We start from the raw sequence: 23,237 nt of genomic DNA on the forward strand, positions 1-23,237 counted from the left end.
AATGCCAGACAGCTGGATGGATTGGGAGGTTTTAGATTAGGGTCCTGATGCACTTTGGCCACTGAATTAGCAGTTGCTGTTTTCATGCAGATTATTTGTGTGCAAAGTAAACATCTGGAGAAAGCAAAGGCTCCAGGGTCAGATATTTGATGCTTCTTTCCTCTAATGAAGCAGAAATAACAGAAATTATACAGTGCCTTTGAAAAAAATTCCCCCCCATCAATGAAAAAGCAAAAACGCTCCTGGATTTGCCTTTAGAGACCTTCCCAGCAAATGCACAAGACTGTGTTTGCAAGCATTTGCCCACAGCCAAACTGAACAAGACTCTCAAACCAAGACGAGTTTGTAATTTTACAACGGTGGCTGGAGAAAAGTCACAGCAAGACTTTTCAGGAAGGCAAAGGGAAAGGGTGAACTCTCCAAAGGCATTTTATTTCCATAGTGCAGCATTCCTCTTTGGCAGCAGGATCTTCCCACAGCCACCCAAGACCCACTGGAATAAGAAGGTTTAGCCATTTTCACATGTGAGTAGCTCAGCAACAGGTAAGAACTGATGTCCAGAGCTCAGAATCCAAAGCAGGGCCAAAGCCACCCTAAAACACCCATTGCTTCCTCACAAAGGCAGGTACCTGGGCTTCTGAATGAACACAAAGCCAAAATGGAACCGAAGAATGACATCGACAAAGAAGGTGATGATGACAGAGACCAACCACACAGACATTTGTCCCACAGCAGGCACTGCACCAGCGATAAGGAATGGAGGGGCCTGAGCCCTTCAGACTCCAAGGAGTTTAATGACATAACGGCCTGAGAACTTCAACATAAAACAGGAAGAGCAACTAACGAAACTTACAACATAAAACCCCCCTCCTGTCATTTTTATAGTAATAGTAAAACACTTTATTGAATTTATGAGCTACATAATGACTATGAAGAATGTAACTTGAATTAGAACCAACTCAGAAGTATAATATCAACTATAAACCCTTTTCTATTACCCCATCCCTTTATCATCATCCTATCCGGCTCTTTTTAAACGAAAGAATATTGCATTCTTCAAAATTTAGCCTGAGACCCATCTCCTAACTTCTCAATAAATCAAGCAAACTCCAAGTGTCTGTAATGGACACGGTGCCAAAAGATCAAGGCACAGCCCAGGAACAGATTTTATAGCTAGAGTTAAGAAATCATTGAAAAGTCAAAAAGCAAACAATGTTTCTGTGAAGGTTGCACCTGGGAAGGCGCAGGGGAATATCCTGGTGTTTTGGTTGTGAAGCTGCATAGCAAGGTGCAACATGGTGTCATTAGATGGTTTAGACCCCAAAACGCAAGTCTTCAGTGCAGACCTTCAAAACGAAAGCAAAACCCCATGATGTACCCCTGCACAGGTGGGAAGTCCATTTAGGAGCAGACACATTAGCAGGACTTCGAAGCACCCTCTCTGGACCCCTTTCAGTCCCAGGGTTTTGACATGAGTGATAAAATCTGCACAAAGCCAGAGAATGCATTGAGGGGCTGTTTATATCCAGATCCATTATTTTTGCAGAGGAGTTTGTAAATGAATTGTGGGGGCGGGAAATGTACATAACACAGCTAAAGCAGCATGTTTTACTGTGTTTTCTGATTCCATTTTACTCCTTTAGTCTCTCTGGTCCCCAAGGATTTTTCTGAAGGGGCGATAAAATAAAATGGGTGAAACAAAGCCATAAGCCAGTTAAGTCTGAAAGACATGTCATCTCATCTAAAAAGAAGAAACGGACCATTTCCATGCTTAGGGCTGACAGCAACGCCTGAGCTAGCAATAGCGCTATTCCATTTGATTTATAGAATAATGGGGTGACAAATGATGACAAAAATAAACTTTTACTGCACTGAACTGCTCCTTTATTTATGAAATTTGGCCAAGTAGTGAAATCTTTTATCTGCAAGTTGTAACATGGAGTGGAAACGAGCGATTATGGTGTGGTAATAGTAATCCAGTGATGGAGGCCGAGTCAGTTGGAAATGGATTGAGGTAAAATAACTACCGCACCATGATAAATGTGAACAGCGCTTTGCTGACAGATGATCTAACAGGTGTTCATAACAACTATATAAGAGGATTTATTTATGACTAGCCACAGCCGCAGCACTGTAAATCAACTCCAGCAGCTGCACACCGCTGAAACCAAGTCCCTGATGGAGAAACAGTGTAAGAACCCAAAAGAACACAATTCACTCCAGAATCTTAATCATCAAATAACACGTTTTTTTAAGCAATTACACCACAGTGCAGAAATCAGAATGACTTTCAATTACGCGAAGCTGAGCCACCAACTAATTTTGCCCAAACCCAGGCATTGGCAGAGGCCCGCAGATCCGGCTGGAGCAGAACAGTTTCTTTTGGACCTGGTGTCAAAGAGGTGCCCTTTTTTCATCTGATAAAAGAAGCCACTTTGGTGCTGTTCAGGCATGGTATTGAGACAGTAAGAGCAAGAAGAATGGAAAGGGCTCCTCTCTCTGCCTCACCAGGGTGTACTCCCTTGCAAATGTGCCGACTCCAAACGTCTGGAGGGCTGCACTCCAAGCCCCATCAGTGAAATGATCTGATCACCAAAACCAACCCCAAATCCCTCCAAAACACTGCAGCCTCACAGAAAAGGTTAGGTCTTTAAACTCAAATCATCTTGCTGGTTTGCTTTAGAGCATGGATCTGCAAATATTTGAAGAAAGATGGCTGAGGGAGGAATTAATGGTACCAAGTGGGATGGATACCTGCTTTTTGCCAGAATTGGAAAAAACAGTCTAAAAAAATAACTGAATTGGTAATTCTTTCATCTCTTCTCCTTCCCTCACAACTGATGTTTTAGAGTCATACAGAATAGCATTTACTTTCCAAACAAGATTCAGCAAGCGCTGGTACACTGTTCATTGCTGGTGCACAAGCCGAGTGCAAATAAATGCCCGAACAACCTCACACAAATATACAAAATCAAGGCAAACCAAAAAGAAAATGATAGGAAATAATATGGCAGGATCAAATTATTCTGCATGTGAAACACCATCCGCAATGAGAAGGAAGTGTCCCCAGCAGTGAGGTATGTTATGTACAAGCCTCCAGGCACCATTTAGGAGAAGATTAGGGGGTCTGCAGTGACCCAGGGCAGAGCCAGCAGCCCCTTGTGAAGCTGCAGCCCTGGTGCACACGCACACAGGTCTGCTCAGGGTCACTGGGAGTGGAGGCTGTCATGACCCCCAGGACTCGCACCCAGGCAAAGCCTCCTGCAGGCGGCCTTAGGCTGCTCAGCCCACACCTCTTCTCAGCTTGGAATTTAATTACAAACCGCCATTGAAGCTGCAGCCCCTTCTGGAGGCCAGTATCTCACACAACTCCAGCTTCCGCCACCCGGGAAAGGGGGCTTGCTCTCCTCCGGCCCTCCTGCCTTCCTCCTTCACCCAAGCAGGCTGTTGGCACTCAGGGGCCTCTCCGGCACCCTGGCTGTGGCGGCAGGCCCAGGCCAGGCATGTGGAGGGTGGCTGCAGGCTGAGCAGAAGCCGCTCCACCTACCCTGTGAAGCCACAGGCCTCAAGTCAGAGGGCACCTGTAGCTACCACTACCTGCCAGCCTCCCTGGCTGCCTAGGCCTCAAAGTCCTGTGAACGCGGATGGCCTGTGGCTGCTGGTGGTGCTTGGAAGTGACGAGGAGCAGCTATTTTGGTCAGATGTGATGTGTTGCAGAAGGAGAGGAGCTGATGCTGCTTCTCCCAAGGCTCCTGCCCTCCCTGCGCCTCCCTTGCCAGCTCTGCTCCAACTGCTGGACTTGGGGTGCTGCCCTGAGCCCAAGCTGGTGGGTGTCCCATGGTCCAAGACAAGGCTGAAGCTCTGCAGGGAGGCTGGAAGCACAAGAGTGCTCCCTCACTTTTAGGAGCCATCTCCTTCACCCACCTGCCATTTGTCATGGCTAGTGGCTGAATGGCAGCCAGTCATGGCTGGTACAAGAGGCCTTTCACCACCTTTCCACCGCCCGTCCACAGTCCACCAGCATTTTTACAGGGCAGGAGGGTGAGAAGGACCCGAGTGCACCCACAGCTTTTGCTCTTTCTTGAAGAAGCAGGGTGACTTGTCAGCTGTTTTTGCAAGGCTTAGTCTAAATCCTTCCCATCAAGGAGGAAAACTAGGTCTGGTTTGAGCCAGAGGGAGGCATGGAGATGTGAACAGAGACTCACAACATGTATGCTCCATTAGATGGTGCTAAGGGCAGAGTTGCTGTCCCTTCCCTCTCCTCTGAAAGCCATGACTGGGAAGGTGGGCAAAGGAGGAGGCAAGCTGTCAGGAGGAGGCAAGCTGTCAGGAGCAGGGTGAGAGCAGGCTGGGACCTGGAGAGGACTGGAAAAGCAGCGGTGGAAGCCAGCAAAACTCATTTTCGTCCTCTCTTTTATATGTGCACAATGGAAAGAGGAGTTCAGAATAATACTGTTTGTAAAGATATGTGTATATGCACCAGAATGTACACAGGGATTTAAGTGGATCAAGATTTGGGACAGTACAGTCACAGCATGGGCTCAGAGTCACCAGCCAGTGAAGAGCAGTTCACCTTGTACCTTGTGAAGCAAAACCAGTTAGCTGTGGGACTGGAAATGCAGTGGTGTTCACCATCTCTTTCTCTTCCAAACAGGTTCACTGGACTGTGCTATACTGCAAGTATACCAGATAAGAGGAAAATAACCTGAACAGAAGCATTGCTTTTGTCAGGGTTGTGCACAAAGGCTCCTACCAGCAATGAAACCACACTATGCAAACACAGCAAAGCCTGGTGTCTGCACCACAAAACATTTAATATAAGTGTTATAAAAACACCTGATTTATGATAAAACAAATATATGGGGAAGGGGAGGAAGACAAACTGACAGAAAAAAAAGGGAACAGAGTCTGATCCTCATACGCTTGTTTCAGGCACACACTTAAGTGTCAGATGAGGGCTTGGGAGGATTCAGCTTACCTGTACATTGCTTACCAGAATCCTTGTTAGGGCATTTAAGTGCTAAGTTAAAATTCATTTAAGCATATAAGATACTGTATGCAAAACTAGACAGTTCTATAATTGAGTATTTTTAAAAAAATAATTAATACTAATTATCATAATGGACCATTGCAAAGTGTGCAAAAGGATTTCATCCTATCACCAAATATCAGTAATTAGCCTAAGCTTCAGATCAAGGGGATTTAGAGCCCTTATTTTTTTTTGTATCCTATCCGGTACATATCTGTATATTCCTTTGCTAATGTAAAATTCCAGTTTTGTTCCACTTTTAGTAAACATCATATTATCTTGTAACAGCAAATGACCAGAGCTTAAGTACCTGTTGTGTTTAAGAACATGGGGAAAAAAATTAATTCCTTCCTGCAATTTACATATATTGCCTTAGAAATGTGACAAAATGCCACCTTGTTCCTGAGTTAGTAGAAAAGATCATCAGGAAAGCCCAATTTATCTTTTCTATGCCATTCACTGTTTCATATACTGTGTCATGTCCCTGCTTTAAAAACACTTTCATTATTTCCACTGTCCTTTCACACAGTATTCTATTTATATCTTCCATTATTTTGTTTCTAGCTCTAGACCCACTTCTATCTCTGCTATTTTTCTTTAGAAATTAGTTACTAGAATTAAACCAGGGTATGCAGGAGAAAACTATATTATCCTTTTACACAACATCATAAAATGTGAAAGGAAAATAAGAGGAAAAAAATTATATAAATTTGACTGTCATGCATCAAGCCTGTATTTATATTCTGCCATATAACGTAACAACTCTTCCCCATACCCTATTCTTTCCAAATGGTTTGAGTTATTTTGGAATAACTGAATTTGAAAATTCAGAAAAAAACCCTTCCTGTTCACAAGGGGGAATATGTGTGTGTGTGGAAACAACCAGGAAGCAAAGAAGAGGTAAACTGTCAATCTCTCACTACGTAGAAACTTTCTTATGTTTGCCCTTGCTCTTGTTGCATGATTCTTCAATCCATAATTACCAGCATCAGTTTTAAAGCTTGGACTAAATCACAATAATCTTGGAGTCTTTGAATTTTACTTACCTTGGGCATGAGTGAATTAAACAGTTAATAAAATTATACCCAAATTTTCTATTTATGATATTTCAGTTTGTAGTTGTTACTGGTTTTCCTATGTTTCTGCAGGTTCTCTTGCATTTGAACCCTTCATAATTTAAGTAACTAACCCTCACCTCCTGCTCCCTAAATTAGACCTCGATACAATTCCCTAACCATCTTAGCAAAACCCACCACAGCAGTCCTGCAATAGTATGCTTTAGCCTTGGTCCCACATCCTGAGTCACACATGCAAGGCTGCCCAGGTCTAGATTCTCACTGAAGCCAGGTGGTTCTCAGTGCACAGCTCCTGACTGAAAAGCCTGCCCACGGAGGTAGGGCTGCTGCTACCTGGTACAAGCAAATCACTCTGAAGTGAATTCTAGATTGCAATTTAGACTAGTCATCTACTTCATATCCTAATAACTTTTAATATGCCTCTATAAATGATGAAAAGTATGGAAGAAAGTGAATAAAAATGATATATAGCAAAACCAAGAAGATATTGTTAGCTACTGCTAACTGGCTGAATTATGACTGAGTGCAACTTCCACTATTAATGTAAGACATGTACATGCGCTCATGTTTAGATACCTGAAGAGCAGAGCTTTATTGCATGCAGAGATATTTTACTATTTAAATATCCGTCTTTAAAGAAAGTTTCTCTCCAAATTACTATTAAGGGAAGGCAGCATAAATTTTCAGGTCACACCGTTGGCCCCGATACCTCTATCAAGAGTTACTGAACCACTGGACCAAGTCATAAAGTGTTGAAAAATGTAAATTGATACCAGAAACTCCCCAAATATCCTTACTATACACATGTTTCTGGGCTTCACTATTAAAGTGTACAAAGTACTCCAGGGAGGCAGAAATTACTAAGCAACATGTGTGACTTACATAGCATTAATATGCTTTCCTTTGATTTATACTGCGGTACAAGAAACAATTCCTGTTTGTTTTCTCCTTTACAAACATGGCTGAATGTTTTGCAGTTCAGTCTTTTCTCAGGAGGCGTGGTTCTGTACCTTTCCCTCACCACCTTCTCAATAAGTCTTAGTATCAAATACCATCTAGACCAATCTGCATTTTCTCTGAGACGACGGTATTTTCTACAATGATTAATTTTTCACCTGTTTGAATAACTTACATCACACTTGAAAACTGTAATTCAAGAAAAAACTTATTGCAGGATTAGGACTGCAGAAAACAATGTAAATGTTGATTAAGAACATGTAAATTTCTGTTGAGGGCATAAGATTCTTGTTTCTTTGTCTGAGAAGTACCAGAAGTATATTTTGGGTGCTAGCAAAACCTAGAACTACATTTCTCACAGAAGTGCAACTTCAATACCTAAAAAAACCAACCCCTATTTAGAATTTGCCAATAAACTCTGCTGTGTGTTGGAGCTACCTTTTAGTTCTACCAAATTTTAGTAGAAAATTTTAGAAGAACTTTCCAGTGTGCAGTAACGCAACATTTCTGATGAAGCAATATTTCCTATCATACAGAAAGCTAAACCAAAACAGCACCATTTAGTCAGTATCAAAGGACCATGCAAGGGTCCTGCTGACAGAGCAAGGTTACAGTTATCCAAGTATCTTCTCTGTGTCATAAAACATCTGTAGCAGAGCCATGAGTTACTAGTTACATGTTAGAAGTGTGGAGAACTTATATGAAATGATAAAGCTCACCTTCCTCCACCCTACCATGTAACCAGAATGTGAAGGGAAGGTCAAAATCAGTGACACCTCGGCTACAGGCAGAAAACTAGGTGCAATAAAGGTTGCACAGCTGCTGGTCTTCTGAGCCCTAGTTCAGTAGATATGGCTATGAATTTCTCTTTGCCTCGAGCCCCGGTTTATGCACAGGTGGGAGATGTTTTAATCTCAGTTTACAAAATAAATTTGAAGACAGGATGTGAATAATTTAAGCTAGATGACAGTATTTGCCACAATACTCTAATAATCAGTATTTCATATAATACTAATTTCTAATATTTCAATCACTATTTTATGAATGGGCCAATCTGAAAATAGGCAGTTACTGGCTTTGTTTATTAACAAAAAATAACTGCATAGCAGAAAATTACAACAGGAGCACAAACACTGGCTATTTTCACAAGAACAGTTTGCTGATGCATATGCAGTGTCCAACCTTGTTAGTATTTACTTTAATGAACTAGTTATATACAATACTGGCGATCACTGTTATCAGTTCTCTACCAAAACAAGACAGAGGGAGCCTCTGCTCATAGCACTACTTTATTGGCAACTTAACGGAAGTATTTGAGAAAATGGCAGTAGGTAGGAACAATATTAATAGATGAGTTCAGGTTTACAAGCATTTCCAGAAAGCAAACACCATTTTGTTGTACCTGTTGTATTTTTACACTTATGCAACAAAACCTCTCTGAATCACGTAGTTGTTGTATATGTTGCTGGAACCTACCTGCCATTTAAACTCAGTTTTCAAGCAATGTGACTTCCTTTGAACTTTATTATCTAGTATTTGTCCACTACAGTGAGGAAAACTAATGGGGAAGAAAGGTAGTGGGGGAAGGGAGCAGGGAGGGAAGGACTAAGGTAGAACAAATGGGAAATACATTTAAAAGCGCAGATAACTGACAGTAAAATATATGTTCTTTGGTTAGCAAGCAGAAAAAAAAGGAAAGGACTTGCATACATGATAGATACACACTAGCATTCTAAAGCAGAAGACAAGAATGTCAAGAGTGTATTCTTCCCCCACTGCCAGATGGAAGGGCTATTATTATAAATGAAAGGCAGCAGTAGTGGATGCCAGGCACTTTTGTTGTGTGCCAGATTCTGAAGTCCAGATGTAAGCAGGTTACCCCTGGGACAGGACAGGCTTCAGCTCCCGCAGCAGAACAGAACCAATCACGGTTTTCTCGGTGTTTATGATGAGCTGTGCTGTAGAGCTCTCCTTCAGCTCCACTGTGACTAGCATCAGTGACCCACTGTGCACAGTCTTAGCTGCAAACCTGGCGGGGGAAGGAAAAATAAAAAAAAAAAAATCACTGAGGATCTTAAGGTCAAAGACTGCTAATATTTCTTTCTGCAAAAGTTAAATGAGCTCAAATATAATAAAATGCCTCCAATTTCATTAATGCATTTCAGGGGATAAACCATAAAAACCTTCATAAATTCTTCAGAAAGAATTTGTTCAGCATTGTGTAAATATGTTTACATTTAAGAAGGACAAAAAAGTATCATGCAAAATTGTGTATTTAATGGTACAAACTAAACTCTATTTAAATAAAATTTTTATGTAAGTTCTGATTCCTCAGTTCCTCTACAATACTTGTGCACACTGGCAACTTGAATTCAGCTGTATGGAGTTTTCCATGGATAACTATCATCATTTGGTGCTCCAAAGAAAATGCAACTATGCTAAATGTAGTAGAACACTTCCAGAAAGCCAAATTGTTGTACTTTCAGAAAAGTGCATCCTCCTGCCATCTAGAGAATTAATTCAAACTAAAAATAGTCAGAGTTATAAACATCCAACATGATCATTTGAAATGATGGTAACAGCAAGACACCAAATCCTTCCATCTGTGAATTTATCTCCAGAATATTTAATCATAAAAATGTGGCCAGCATTTCTAAATGTTTTATAATTATTAAAAATCCTACAAAGCAAATTAAAAAAACCTAAACAACCAATCAGATAAACGAAAGTTAGGACTAATGCATTATTACTAAATTCCAAGACATGAAAAACCCACTAATTACATGGAATTAAAAGCAAAACTAGCCTTTTAAGCACCGCAATTGACTGAAAAGCCATTTTAGGCATAGTGAGCTACTGTCAATCCTGTTAATTCATTCTGCATGCACAGCCAGGCCCAAGAGACGGGAAGGAAGAGGATGGCAACAGCCTCGTCTTCCATCTTCCACAAGGAGCACACCATGGGGTTTTTTTGCCTTTTTTTTTTTCCCTTTCCCCTTGGTTACTTGACAACAACAAACTTGCTGCACATGGGCTTTTGAAAACACTAACAAGTGTAGAGCAGGTCTGTGACCCAGTCTGACCCCACTTTGCAGGGCCAATCTCCTCTCCTGTTTCTGAATGACACGTGTCTGAATCAGAGCCATCTGCCTCAATTTGCACAACATCTTCAGCCACAATAGGACCCAGTTAGCCCTGACAACAGCTCACAACACAGAAAAATCAAACGGCTGGGCTGACAGCATGCTGTGGGCTATTCAAGAGCAAACCAACTGGTCAGTGTCTCATGTCTGACAATTAGCATGGGCCTTGCAAACGCCTACCCAAGCCCATGGGGATCTGTTTAATTACCATCAACATAAAGGAGGGAGTTTATCAGGAGATACTCAAAAAACTTCACTCCAGACTTAATTAAAATATTAGCCACTTAAGCAGGAAGCAGGTTCTCTTTAAACGAGAAGTAATTCCTGTCTTTTTTCTTTTTAAACTAAGCATATCAAAATCTCATAACACATTATACTAATTAAGGAAACATGGGGCACTTCTATAATGTCACCCATCACGGTCAATCTACTTCTTTTGTCCGGATTATAGATACATTCAAAGACCTCTCCCTTTAATAGAAGGTTATAAAACAACGTTACTACTATAAAAATTATCTACTTAGCTAGTTATATCAATGATTTCATGTATTTACACTGCGATGTGGAAGATCACTATTTCTCTTGTTGATTTTGACAGGGGGATAATTATAGAAACAATAGTCTTATTAGTCAGTTTATTTACTTAACAGTTGTGTCCTGGGACAACACAGAAGCAGATTATGTCTGAGTATGCACATAAATAGGTTGGTAGTTGGCACTCCTGCTGTGTTTCATAGCCCCAAGGCTTGATTTTACCCTCTTTTATTAAAACCTGAAAGTGATACAAAGTCAGCACTCTGTGAAAGCCAAGGTGGCCCAAAGCATCAGAGATGAGTTTTGCCTGATATTTTCACATGTGGATTTGCAAAATCACATAGGAGATCAATAGCACTTTTCCATACCTCTGAAGAAAACACGTAAAATCAATAAAATGTGAGTTTGTATGTGGTTTGCAAGATGCAAAGGGTCTGATACTCAGATAATTTTACGCAAAGTGTTAGTATGCATAACTAGCAGTGGCTAATCGGTTTGTATCAATGGTCACTGATCTGGAATCGCTTAGTGAAAAAAGAATTGGAACAGGACGGGATGACTTATTTCACCATTAAAAAAGGGTGTATAGAAGAAAAAACACACAATGGGTTTACCACTGCTTTTGAACTTTGGAAATTGAAATCTGTTCCTTAAAATAGGGAAGATAATTTCATTTCTAAAGAGAGTTCTAACATAAATATGCTTATATGATCTGTGAAACTGAATACAGTTATAAAAAGGATGAAGCAGTTGACTTTTAGTTAGAAGACACTAGTAGTAAAACTGATTTGCTAATTATTTAGATGTTTTAAATATACCACCATTGAAGGATTTGGTTAATAGCTATTTTTTCGACTAAGTACGTGTTATTGCATTTATATGCTTACTCTTACCATAAGCCCATGTGGATTTTCCAAAATGTGTGTTATGCTCAACTAAATACATAGACCAGAAAGTCATTAAAAAAAATCTTTCAGCAGCAAAAATTAATCACTCTGTATAGTAAGTATTTATTCTTTGTGAGAAACTTTTATTTTCCCCACAAGGTCAGTAATTATTTTTTACTTTTTCTGTAAGTTGATACTGCCTTAAAGGTTAGAATTTGAATTAAAAAAAAATTGAAAAAAAGATAATAAAAACAATCAGAATTCATAGACTGAAATAAGCTTTGGAAACTGCACTGTAGTACATTAAAATCTAGCTTGTAAATTGGTTGTTTGTAGGTCCAAAAGAAAGAATTTTTTGTATAGACAACTCTTAACATGTTAAGATATTATACTATGAGCATGGTTCTGTTTGTAACAAAGGATGCATCAGTGAATATGAAAAAAAAGAAAGTAAATGAGAATACCATTCAGAAAACAACCAAATATTTACTAACAGTTTCAAGATGGCTGTTTCTGCTATACTGCAGTTATTTTCTAGTTTTCTTTCTGTGATAATATTAATTCTAAACCTGATTTCACATCATTAAAAATATTCAGGAAGATTTGCCGCTTTTAATACTTTTCCCACTTAAAAAAATCAACACAGATTAGAAACATAACAATGTGAGATACATTTGCATATTCTGAGTTTTCCCAAATATTTTTTGTCTTTAAAAAGACTGTTACATATTTTGAGGCTATGTGACATGGAAAAAAAAGAGATGGAGTTCATAGATTATTTTCACATAAATATAGTACCTGTCAGTAGGTAAGGAAATATATATTAAGAATAAAATTCTAAATCAACATCACTAAAGTACTGTATATTTTTAGAAAGTCATTCAGTCTTTCAAGAGTTAAAAATCAAGTACATATTCTTGGTCACTTGCTATGAAAATAAGATTTGTTAATGATTATCACACAGAAATATTTGATTTATAGTTGATATAAAGGGAAAACACAGAGCATCAGACACTACAATGTGACAGCATTTGCCAAACACTGGCTTTGTGATGATGACTAGCCTAACTACAGACTAGCAGTTATTTTCCCTTTATTTGTAGACAGAAGATAGCTACAATATACAGGAGAGGCATTTCTATGGGGAAAGGTTATGAAAATTCCATGCCAGTGAACAAAGAGAAACAGAGTAACTCACTCAAAATCTGCTCTTTAAAATTCAACATTTGAGAAAGTACATTTACACCTGAACACTCATTATCAGGACATTTGTTTACAGCAGAGCAGGGTTTGTTACACATAATTTGCCACCACTAAAACATATGTTCTCTCCTGTTGGGTGCTCTTCTTCCTCCTTGATTTTTCTATTCAAGCTAAATTCTTTTTCTGTTCTACTGCTTACCAGAAAGAGTGACAATGGCCCATGGAGGCTAAAACTTTTTTTTTCTCCACCCTTTCTTTAAATCTTGTACATGAAGCCTTCAATTATTGCCTGCTGAAGCAGACAGAATCCTATTAGTAAGAAAGACAATCAGAAGATGCAACGCCCTGCCCTAGCTGTAGAAAAATAATTAGTCCAAAGTTGACAAATGTGTAATCAAGTTATGCAATGAATATATTCAGAGGGGAAAAAAACACTGCTGTGAATTAGTCTTCAATTTGTAAACATAAGAATGAACAACTATGAAGTATCTTCCAGTGTATCATCTGGATAACAAAAATCTTTATAGTTTCAGTACTTGGATCTTCACCTTACTACAACAAATTCTATCTATGTACAGGTTTGACTTTAACATTTCATCTAAAAATTGGCTAAATTACTAACTACTTGTATTCATCCTCTGAGTAAGCCTTAGAACATGAAAAAGAAGTATTGGGAATAGCACTACTATGTATTAGTTCTGACCTGGGGTTAAGCTTAATACTAAAACATAAGCAGAAATATAGTCACAAAAAGAAGGATCTTTTTCTTAACCTGGTGATTTTAACCTCTCAGAAAAAAACCTTGTTTAACATTGGTTATTAATCATAAATTTGATTAATATTTACCTTAAAAATCATATGATAATTTGATGTTTTCTTTTTTCCAGTACATTTCATGCTATTTTAACACTATCTTAGAATCAATTGTTCAAAATACCTAATTCATTACCATAATGTAATTATTTCAAATATTAACTATTTCGGGGCTTAATAAAATCATAAATTGTAAAATAAATTGCCATCACATCTGTACTATATTTTTACCATTTTTAGTTCTATTGCCAAAATAGATTTTGAGTTTGTCCTCAGTTGCTGGTGAACAGTTGCACTGTACTTCTAACAAAAATTCAGGAATGCAAGTGAGTCTTCTGAACTTAATGTCCAACACACAGCACTGCTCCACATGTTCAAAAGATGCTGCATGAACTTTTTATCATCCTCCAAATTTACCTTTAGTTAAAAAACTTCAGCATTTTTATATGTTGGCAATTATATCTCCTCCCCAAAACTTCAATAAGCTAAAAGCTTGAATCAAAATATTTGGTCCTCACACCTAGAAAATTGTAATTGTAATACTCGATCTATTTTGTTTTCTCATCTAGTCTATTCTGTTTATTTTTCTTAAAGAATTGGGCATTTAATATGATAAGTATTTAAGAATTACATACAGTCCATTTCTAAAGCAGGCTACAAATTTTAATTTGCAGAAAAATTATTTAATTCCAAGAAAGTAAGTTACCCTGCAGAAATATACTAAAACATTAAACTTCCTCAGAGATCTTTCAAATCAAAGATATTCTTCTGTTCGGTTAGTTTTTTAAGTGTTAAATGTTTTCTGTTTAAACAACTGGCTCAGGAGGTTCCTGTTTGTTTTCCAGAGAAAATGCTGCACATATTTTTCACTTTACAGCATTCAGATACAAAAGCAGTGCTGTCCTCTAGTGGACAGCAAATAAGCTAGGCTAGAACAATCTATTTCCATTAACCTCATACCTAAAATGACTCACTCATATACTTTTAATGTTAAACTCAAATTTAATTTCTTCAAGTTATTTTTAAATTTTGCAATCCACATGCAAGCTCCTTAAATACAATATTTAAAATGTTAAGGGCCTTAAAATGATTTTGTAGAAAGGCAATCTATTGATCAAGTGCTTTGTACAAGTTAATGAAAATCTTCATATGCCAATAATATGAAAACTGTATTAATACATACAGGGCCCTTTTGTTAGCAGGGAGAAAATTTCAAGGTTTTGGAACATTGGATTTTATTAAGAAATAGTAGAAACTACTGGATGAGTACTTTCATTAAAAAATTTCAGTTTTCATTTTCTCTAGGAATAAAAATATTTACCTAAGAATAGTGACTAACCAGAAAGTGGTGTCATGGTAATTTTAGTCCTGGCTGACAAAAGAAATACAAATAATTAGCCTAGCTGGGCTTTTTTTTCTTTTTAAAAGCTAGAATTACTTCTATCATAAAACAAGAAAACATTAAGAGTTTACAACTTCTGGCTACAACAAAGGGTGAAATACTGTGGACATGGATATACTATTCCATTTAGAATTCTGTCTCCTACAGGTAAAGGCTACCAGAGAAACTGTTTTGCCTAGGATATTTAGTGCTCTAATTAATTCCTACTTGAGAAATTAGGAAGCAAAATCAAGGCTGCATGTCTATTACAAGTTTATTTACTCAGCTACCCATTGCAGCTCTCTAGAAGAGTAGAAAAAGATGACTGAGCCCCACAGCTGAGGAACCACAGAAGCAGAACAGTCCACATAACTACGTCAAAGGAGCTATTGCCAGAGGTAGATTTCACTTCATTTGAGCTCTCCGACAGGCCAATTGCTTAGTAAAAAATCTTAGGAAAGATTTCTGTGTGCACACAGAGCAGAAAAGGTTTTTAAAAAAGTCTTCCTGGATTTATAAGACCTGTTTGTCAGCTACTGAGAACATATGTTTGGATTCAAATGGAGTTACTATAAACAATTTCTATTTCTCAGATATTTTTACACTGTGTTTATCCTCAATAGATGGCTAATAGCCCCTCCTTTCTGACATGCTGGAAGCAGATGCATTTGTTAGCTGATGGGGTCTGATCACCAACTTTCTGCCTGAGAATTCTTCCAAATTTAGTACAAATTGGAAGATGACATACACAGAGAAATTTTCCAGGTAGACCCCTTTAAATGGGGTTTTGTTCAATACAAACCTACCTACATACATGCACAATTGCATACCTTTTCTCCCCTCATTAAGTGTTGCTGGATTAAAAAGATGTGGGGAGGATAACTGATTACTAAGCACGCCATTCTCTGATAATCAAAATTGTCTGTAAACAAAACCCTCTTTCCTTTGAGAATCAGTCTGCCAATATACTATAAATGGGACATGACAGGTTGCAAAATGATAAAAAGGGGTGAATACAACCAGACTGTCAGGCTGATGCATGGGGTGGGGAATAAAGGGTAGTGAAAAACAAGTGTTGATCCTTGGATTTCTGTTTTTTAAGCATTTTATGCAAGTTTCTATATTTAGTCTAGTTGCTTTCACGTTCTTCAGGATTTCAATGCTTATCTATTGCAGTGTGCTTACTGTTATATTACATGATTTACACAGTATGTTTTTGATTTTGCTAAAGGATAATAATGCAAGCCTCCAAAAGACAGGTGAAGATATTTTACATCTTGTTCAATACTTGCTTATTCACAAAACCACATAGGTCATGGGTACGCTGAACAGTGATGGACTACACACAGCAAGCTCTGAACAAACCGGCATATCTATATGGTGCAGGCAAATGTCCTTAAAAATATAGGTCCCAGAACCAGCATAACCACTGCGTGCAACACTGTGCTTGAGCTAGTTAGACCTTCTTCAGCAATGAGCAGAAGCGCTGTTTTGTGCTTCTTGTTTAAAAGCTAGCTTGTTTGCTGCTAATTCAGGTGTCTACTATCACAACATGCTAAGAGATGAGAATCCTCCCTCTGCAAGTTCCGGTGATCTCTAGAAGGAAGAGATGGTTATTAGAATGACCGCTTTCATGATTGTATTGGAGAAGGATATTAAACTCATTATTTCAAAATGTGAAATGGCTGTTCTGAAGTAGATTAAGGCTTCAGTATTGAAAGAAGCTGAGGTTTGATTTTCTTCAAAACCTCAGATTGTCCCATATTGGGTTGTTGAAATTAAAGACTTGACCATCTCAAATTAGAGGACTGAAATGAATGCTGTCATGTGTCTCAGTGCTGGTCAATGTTAAGACCATCCTGATGAACTGCAGAAGTAAAGATATGTAGATGACACCATGCTCACTTTCTAACTCAACTATTTCCTGTTACTAATTGTGGATTCCTTTCAAAATACAACAGCAACAACAGACTAGTTCAATGGACTATTAAACAAGTTGAGGTTGACTAAAATTCGTACTTCATATCCACCCTGATGGGTTCAGACTTTTATCTCACTGACTGATTGGGCAGCATGCAAGTAAAGTCTTCAAGAATGAAAAAACGTGCAAAAGGTGCTCTACATTGTACCATTTTGTAGAGCCGTGGTCATTGAAAGAAATAAGTCTACTAGAGTACAATGCATCCTGTTTAAGAAATGCTTCAGGAAGTGGAAGGCAGAAAGGTAGGCAGTTCAAGACGGCCTGATTCTCCATCCCATTACACATTATATTCTGATATCAATGGAACCACACAAGCATAAAACAAAGTGAAAGACTGAAGAAGAAAATCCAGTTTGTGATCCCAGGTCTGAACAGACTTTTCTGCTATATGCTACTGCCAACACAATAAAAGCTTTGCACCACATTTTGTAGGTAGTGGAAAGAAATGCTTTCTATGTGTATTTCCATTATTTTCTTTCTAAGCCAATTCACCCTGAAACACCTCTCCTTTACGCAGAGGCCTTATGTAATAGTAGACAACATTTTGACACTTTGAAGAGGATCATAACAACATTCAAGTCTTTCTAAGATGAAAGTAAAGTCTGTAACTATCTTTTCATTCTATCACCATCTGTTGTCTTTCGCTATATTCAAAGTGAAGAAAATTAAGATTGCCTATCCTGGTAGGAGGTTATGGAGCTGAAAATGAATACAGGAGGAAGAGACCTGAGGAACTTTTAGAATATTCATCTGAGAGGAATAAGCAACACATCTTAGAAAGTAACACTAGCATGAAGGGCATTTCTGGATAAATAAGGCTCGTGTTGGTTAAAAAGAAAATTACTGAAAATCTTCAGTTGAATAGTATCTTCATCTCATCACATTTTGAAATAGAAGAGAACAGCCTAGAATTTATTTTTGATATATAAAGTAATGAATGTTATTGCCCTAGTAGAGACAGGGAGGGGAAGTTATGGTCCATAGAAGAATCAACTTTGAGGGAATAAATATCCTCAATTATGTATCCTCTTATCTTGAAGATGGAAAAATTCCTGGTAGACTTTCCCCACTGACAACAAACAGCAGACGTACTTCAACTGAAAAGTACTTGGTCCCTAAATGTAGTGATTCAGACTGATTTAATTCCCTGCAGGAACAAATACTTTTCTTTCAATGTCTTTGTCTTTAGATATTCAAATCACAGATGTGGTCTGAATCACAAGATAGAAGCTTGCTGCCTTAGCTGATTCTTTATGAAATCACTTTGTCAACATCTATGCACTCCTCAACCCACTTCCAACCCTTCATTTCTTAAAATATTTTCAACAAACAACAGTTCTCAGAACATAGAAGGAGCTATGTATATTGCAACAATTATCCTAATCACTTTTATGAAATAATATTTTGACAAAAATAATAAACTTTTTTCTGAAGTTTTCATATTTAAGGAGACATTATATTTCCTGCTCAAAAAAAATTTCTCTTTTGAAATGAATTTCACATTCTTGCTTTTAGTAGAAGCCTTTAAAATTGAAATAATGTTTCCCCTTGATAATAAAAGCAAGAGAGATCAATACATAAGAAGAGTTAATCCTATTAAGAACATGACAATGCACTGTATGCAGCCTTACAAGGCCCAATAATCTAATAGCTTGTATTGAAGAGCTATCTGAAGAGGAGGTAACTACACTTAAGGAAGTGAAATAGTACAGCAAATTTATTTTGCAAATATATGAATATAAATTTGCACGTTTGTGTCCTGGTATGTATATTGGCTATTGAGTTCAAAATTTTTGCAGCTATCACTTCAAATAAAACAGGCTAGAAAAGAGAGTTTAAAATACAATCAAGTCTATTATCTGGCATTTTGTTCTATACTCAGTTAACAGTTAAATTATTACATTTCAAGTAAATATAAAAATTCAGTAGCCGTATGGTAAGGAGAGAAAAAAAACGCATGTAAGGAAGTGTTGCTATACTGTGATAGGGACTGATATATAGTTGATGTATTTTACAGGTTTACATTTATTTCATTTTTCATTGATGACTGCATGCTATTCTGTTGATATTTGTTTCAAGTATTTATTTTCAAATCTTCATTATATTTGCTCAAAGTGTTTTTACTTGGTGAAAAATACAATCCTGAATAGGGTTATCAATTTAAGGGGCAGTAATTGGGTCCCAGCAGCATGACAGCGTCTTTGTCATGAGTGCAAATATGTTTAGACTTAAAAAACCCAAGTAACACACATGTGTTCAAGTCCATTAGACACACTTGTATTATACTGTACAATTTCATTTTGAATGAGTATATTGCATTAGAAGGCAATACAAATTTCTTGGCATTAGCCATCACTAAGTAGTAATACTCAAGTTGGGGATGACCAACTAAGAGGTTAATGTAATTCATGCTGCACTGTGCAGAACGTCAGTTTAAAAATACTGCTTCTTTTCCTGTGTAAAAGGGTATGCACTAAGCACTTCTAAGAAGTGAACTCAAGTAGTCCTCACAGAATAGCATGACGAGCTAAAGCAAGTTCTTATACGTAATTTTTTTCCCCAAATATGACTTGTGATAAAACAAACAAGACAAATGACAATACTGTAGGAAAAAAAAAATTACTTTTAACATATTTTTACTGAATCCGTAACTGCTTTGTCAAGGTAAAAGGTGACTGTTTATTTTATCATCCTGAAATGGTGTACCTGTCACATACATAAAACATGGCATACTTCTTGCATCCATGAGATTTTCAAGAGACTCTATTTTTGTCTAGTCTCATGGTAGAGTTGATTTAATCCAAATATATGTATACAATTTAAAAAAAATAATAAAAATATGTCAGTCATCTGTTTCAGAGTTTTGAAAGTATTCATTATCTAATCTCTATCTCAAATATTTGTTCATCTAAATCTAAGATTTACTTTAATGATAATGTAGTGCTATTTAAAAGATGAACACGTTCATCACAGTACCAATTAGTTAATGTTCCCATTCCTGTTCTCAGTAAAAACTAGGTGCAATTATGGCTACATAGTATCTGTGAACTCCAGTTACTGATGGTGAAGCAAATGAAGGGCTATTTTCTAAATGCTTATCATTGCTGGGCATTTCTGGTAGGCCATTTAAGTTGTTATAAACAATTTTTTTGCCTGATGGACATTATAAATGCAAACTATTCTGTAACTACTGTAGCAGATTGAATACATTCTATTTTGAATCAAAAAAAGAAAAGAAGATTTCAGGATGCTCTAAAGCACTCTGAATACTTCAGCCTGACCAGAACATGCTTTCAACCACTGTCTCTGAAGCACTGTACCCAACAGGAAGTACATCTTCAATTTATTTACAATTGGTCATAGACTCTGTTTTGTGGAAACCTCCTTTAAAAACACAAAAAAAAAAGGTCAAGAGAAAGCAAGATCAAATTAGAAACTTATCTACAATCAGGAAACCTGTGGCTGAGCTAAGAACTAAGCTATTGTTTTAGGGAGCCTTTTCAAGACTCAGTCACAAAACAATCCATCCCTATGCAGTAAGTCTCATGTGATGGATAGGGTAAAGATGGAGAACACCTGTATACTGCAGACACTTCAGTCTCTTGATTGACACTCTCACCTAGTCTTTGAATTGATGTTGAGAATGCAGGCTGTATAGATCCCTCAGGGATGCCACAAATGAGGACTCTTTCATGGAGGAGCAGGTGTCAATAGTGACAATCATTTCTGTGCAATCGCACTAGCTGTACTATGTTTTTATGGTGAAACAAAATTTTATCATTGACCGTATCAAATACATAGGAAAATCCAGCTGGGTTAATGTTAATGCAATGCAATACAAATGCCCAGCGATGCAAAAAAGACTAAACCCAACAAAGAGAAATATCAGGTTATTAGTCCTGTGTAGACTACAAGATTCTAACCATTTCAAACAGCCATCTTGGTCAGCAAAATTTCAAAGAAAAACATTGCTCTTTGCTTTAAAAGAACATCCTTTGCTCTTATTGAAATAGCAAAATTCAGGGGGCTAAAGGGATTATTCAGACTCTGGAACAGTTTTAGTAGATGCTAGGAGAGATGTATGCATTTTCTTATTCTAAGACTAGGTTAACAGCTTCCAATTACATCTTGCTGTTGTTATTTGTGTCCACTCAGTTTTCCACACATGGCAATTCTCCTGTTTGTTTCTGTCACAAGTGAGAAGCCATACAGATTCACGGGACTAAATATTTTGAGTCAATCACATTAAAAGCTGTCATTAACCAACAATCATATAAATTCCACTGACATTCTGTACCACAGCTTTTGGATGAAATGGAGTGATATACAAGTAACATCTGGAATTTAAACAGGGCCAATGACTTTCTTGGCCGATCACTGTTTTTCCTTGCATATACATAGGAAGGATAAGGAAATGTTCAATTTAATGTTCAACCTGCACTTAAAAAGATCTTCATCCAACTGAGAAAAAAAATCAGGTTCTAGGTTTAATTAGCTGGATATCATAGGTCAAAAATTAATGTGGGAAAAACAAGCAGCTTCTCACAGATGATATACCTGAATAAGGCCACTTACTTTTGGAAACAGAAACAGAAGTCAAAAAACCTTATATATGCTCTTGAAAGTACCATGCTTTAAAAGGCTACCTTTTCCCTTTGAAACAAAACCAGGAAAGGACAACTCCCCCTAACTGTGTACAGTAAAGTCTAGATATTTGATTGTTCTATATACATTCAAATAAAGAGCTAAGGAGTACTTAGGCTCAAATTAATATCTGCTTAGGATTGTATGTTACAATATAATTGGGTACCTTATCCGTTAAAGGTGTGGATAATTTTGCCTAATGTTATCAAATATTGATGAATTTTGAACTAACAAATTCATATTGAAAGATGGTTCCGCTATGAATGGCATGTAATCTTACCTGTGTATGTTATCTTGACCAGAAGGGACTACACCCAGGTTTGCTGCCTTCACTACCCTCTCAATTATTACAAGTCTAGTAGAGTTCTGCGGAGCAACAGCTATTGTAGCAGATGTCTCATTCATTCCTGTCAGCATCCCTGAAACGTTAAGTATTTCATTATGAATACTTTAAGATTTGCTTGCTTATTAAGCATAAAACCAAAGTGAGAGACTTCTAAACAAAAACCCACATTTGCATTAAAAGTTAAATAATTCATCAAGAAAACAATTTTATAAGAAATTACATAACTACATTAGTTTAATGTATTACTTGCAATGCCCTATTATTAGAAACAAATTACTAATAACTGAACAAAGATATGTGTGATAGTAATGCAACTGTGAAATCAAGATGGTTCTTTTTCACAAAAAGTGTAACTTAAAAGAAGAATGTAAACATAGGAATGAAATATCAAGTAAGACTCATTTGGAAAAGTGCAGCTTAAGTAACACCATATACAAAGACACCTTCTAATCTTTCAATCATAAAACCACTGCGCTTAATTATAATTTCATATCCAATTGCTAAAAATAATCTTGAAATTCAGAGAGTAGTCATTGGTTCAATTTAGTTCATGAAGATAAAGTCATCACATTTGAAACTGGGAAATTCAGTTAGTATCCGTCTCTCTAAAATGTCATGATAAATTATTTGATTAAAATAATTTGAATATCACTACAAAATGGAACAGAAATGTCAAGATTATATCCACACATGACAAAAAAAAGCAGGAAATGTTGTTCAAGGACATTTTAACAAAACCCCCCACTTTTCTATCAATATCCATTGTTTAGGAGAATGATTTGCTGGATGCTAATGTTGATTAAAATCCAACAGTAACTACAACTTAACATTGTGTGTGTATTTTTACACTATGTTCAGAAGCTGAAAACACAGACAAACAATGGAGCACAGTACTTTAGGCAGAAATATGAAGCATCTGAAATCCATGATAACATTAACAATGAAAACAATGCAAAAGTCTCAAAAGGCTAATATTTTAGGGCTGCACATACAGTTCTAACCCAGAGCAAATGGCACTAAGATGCTTAATAGAGCAATTAAAAAAATAAATCCAACATTTTTATGCACTAGAATGTGCATTAGCTGCTGTCACAAAGTAAGAAATATCAAAGTAAAAACGGAACAGCTCATAAGTAAATAACAGGATATTTTTGAACAAGATCCCCTATTGAAGAGAACAAAAATAAGCATACAACTTCTATAAAGATAGCTTTGTTTTGGGAATAGAACATTCTGTTTCAAA

At 37.2% G+C, this 23,237-nt stretch overlaps 1 protein-coding gene across 2 annotated transcripts in view; it reads right to left on the reverse strand.

Annotated features, from left to right (window-relative positions):
• Positions 1–8,338: 8,338 nt before the first annotated feature.
• Positions 8,339–23,237, reverse strand: part of AP3B1 (adaptor related protein complex 3 subunit beta 1) — a 164,506-nt gene continuing 149,607 nt past the window's right edge. The window contains exons 26-27 of one of the 2 annotated variants that reach the window (XM_052775967.1): positions 21,929–22,067; positions 8,339–9,091 (exon numbers count right to left, since the gene is read on the reverse strand). In XM_052775967.1, the coding sequence (XP_052631927.1) occupies positions 8,938–9,091; positions 21,929–22,067 (293 nt within the window). In that variant the 3' untranslated portion in view covers positions 8,339–8,937. Of the gene's footprint in view, positions 9,092–21,928; positions 22,068–23,237 lie in introns of those variants that run through there. The other variant, XM_052775968.1, reaches the window with a different exon arrangement.

This window comes from Harpia harpyja, chromosome Z (assembly GCF_026419915.1).
Source record: "Harpia harpyja isolate bHarHar1 chromosome Z, bHarHar1 primary haplotype, whole genome shotgun sequence".
NCBI classification, from domain to species: Eukaryota; Metazoa; Chordata; class Aves; order Accipitriformes; family Accipitridae; genus Harpia; species Harpia harpyja.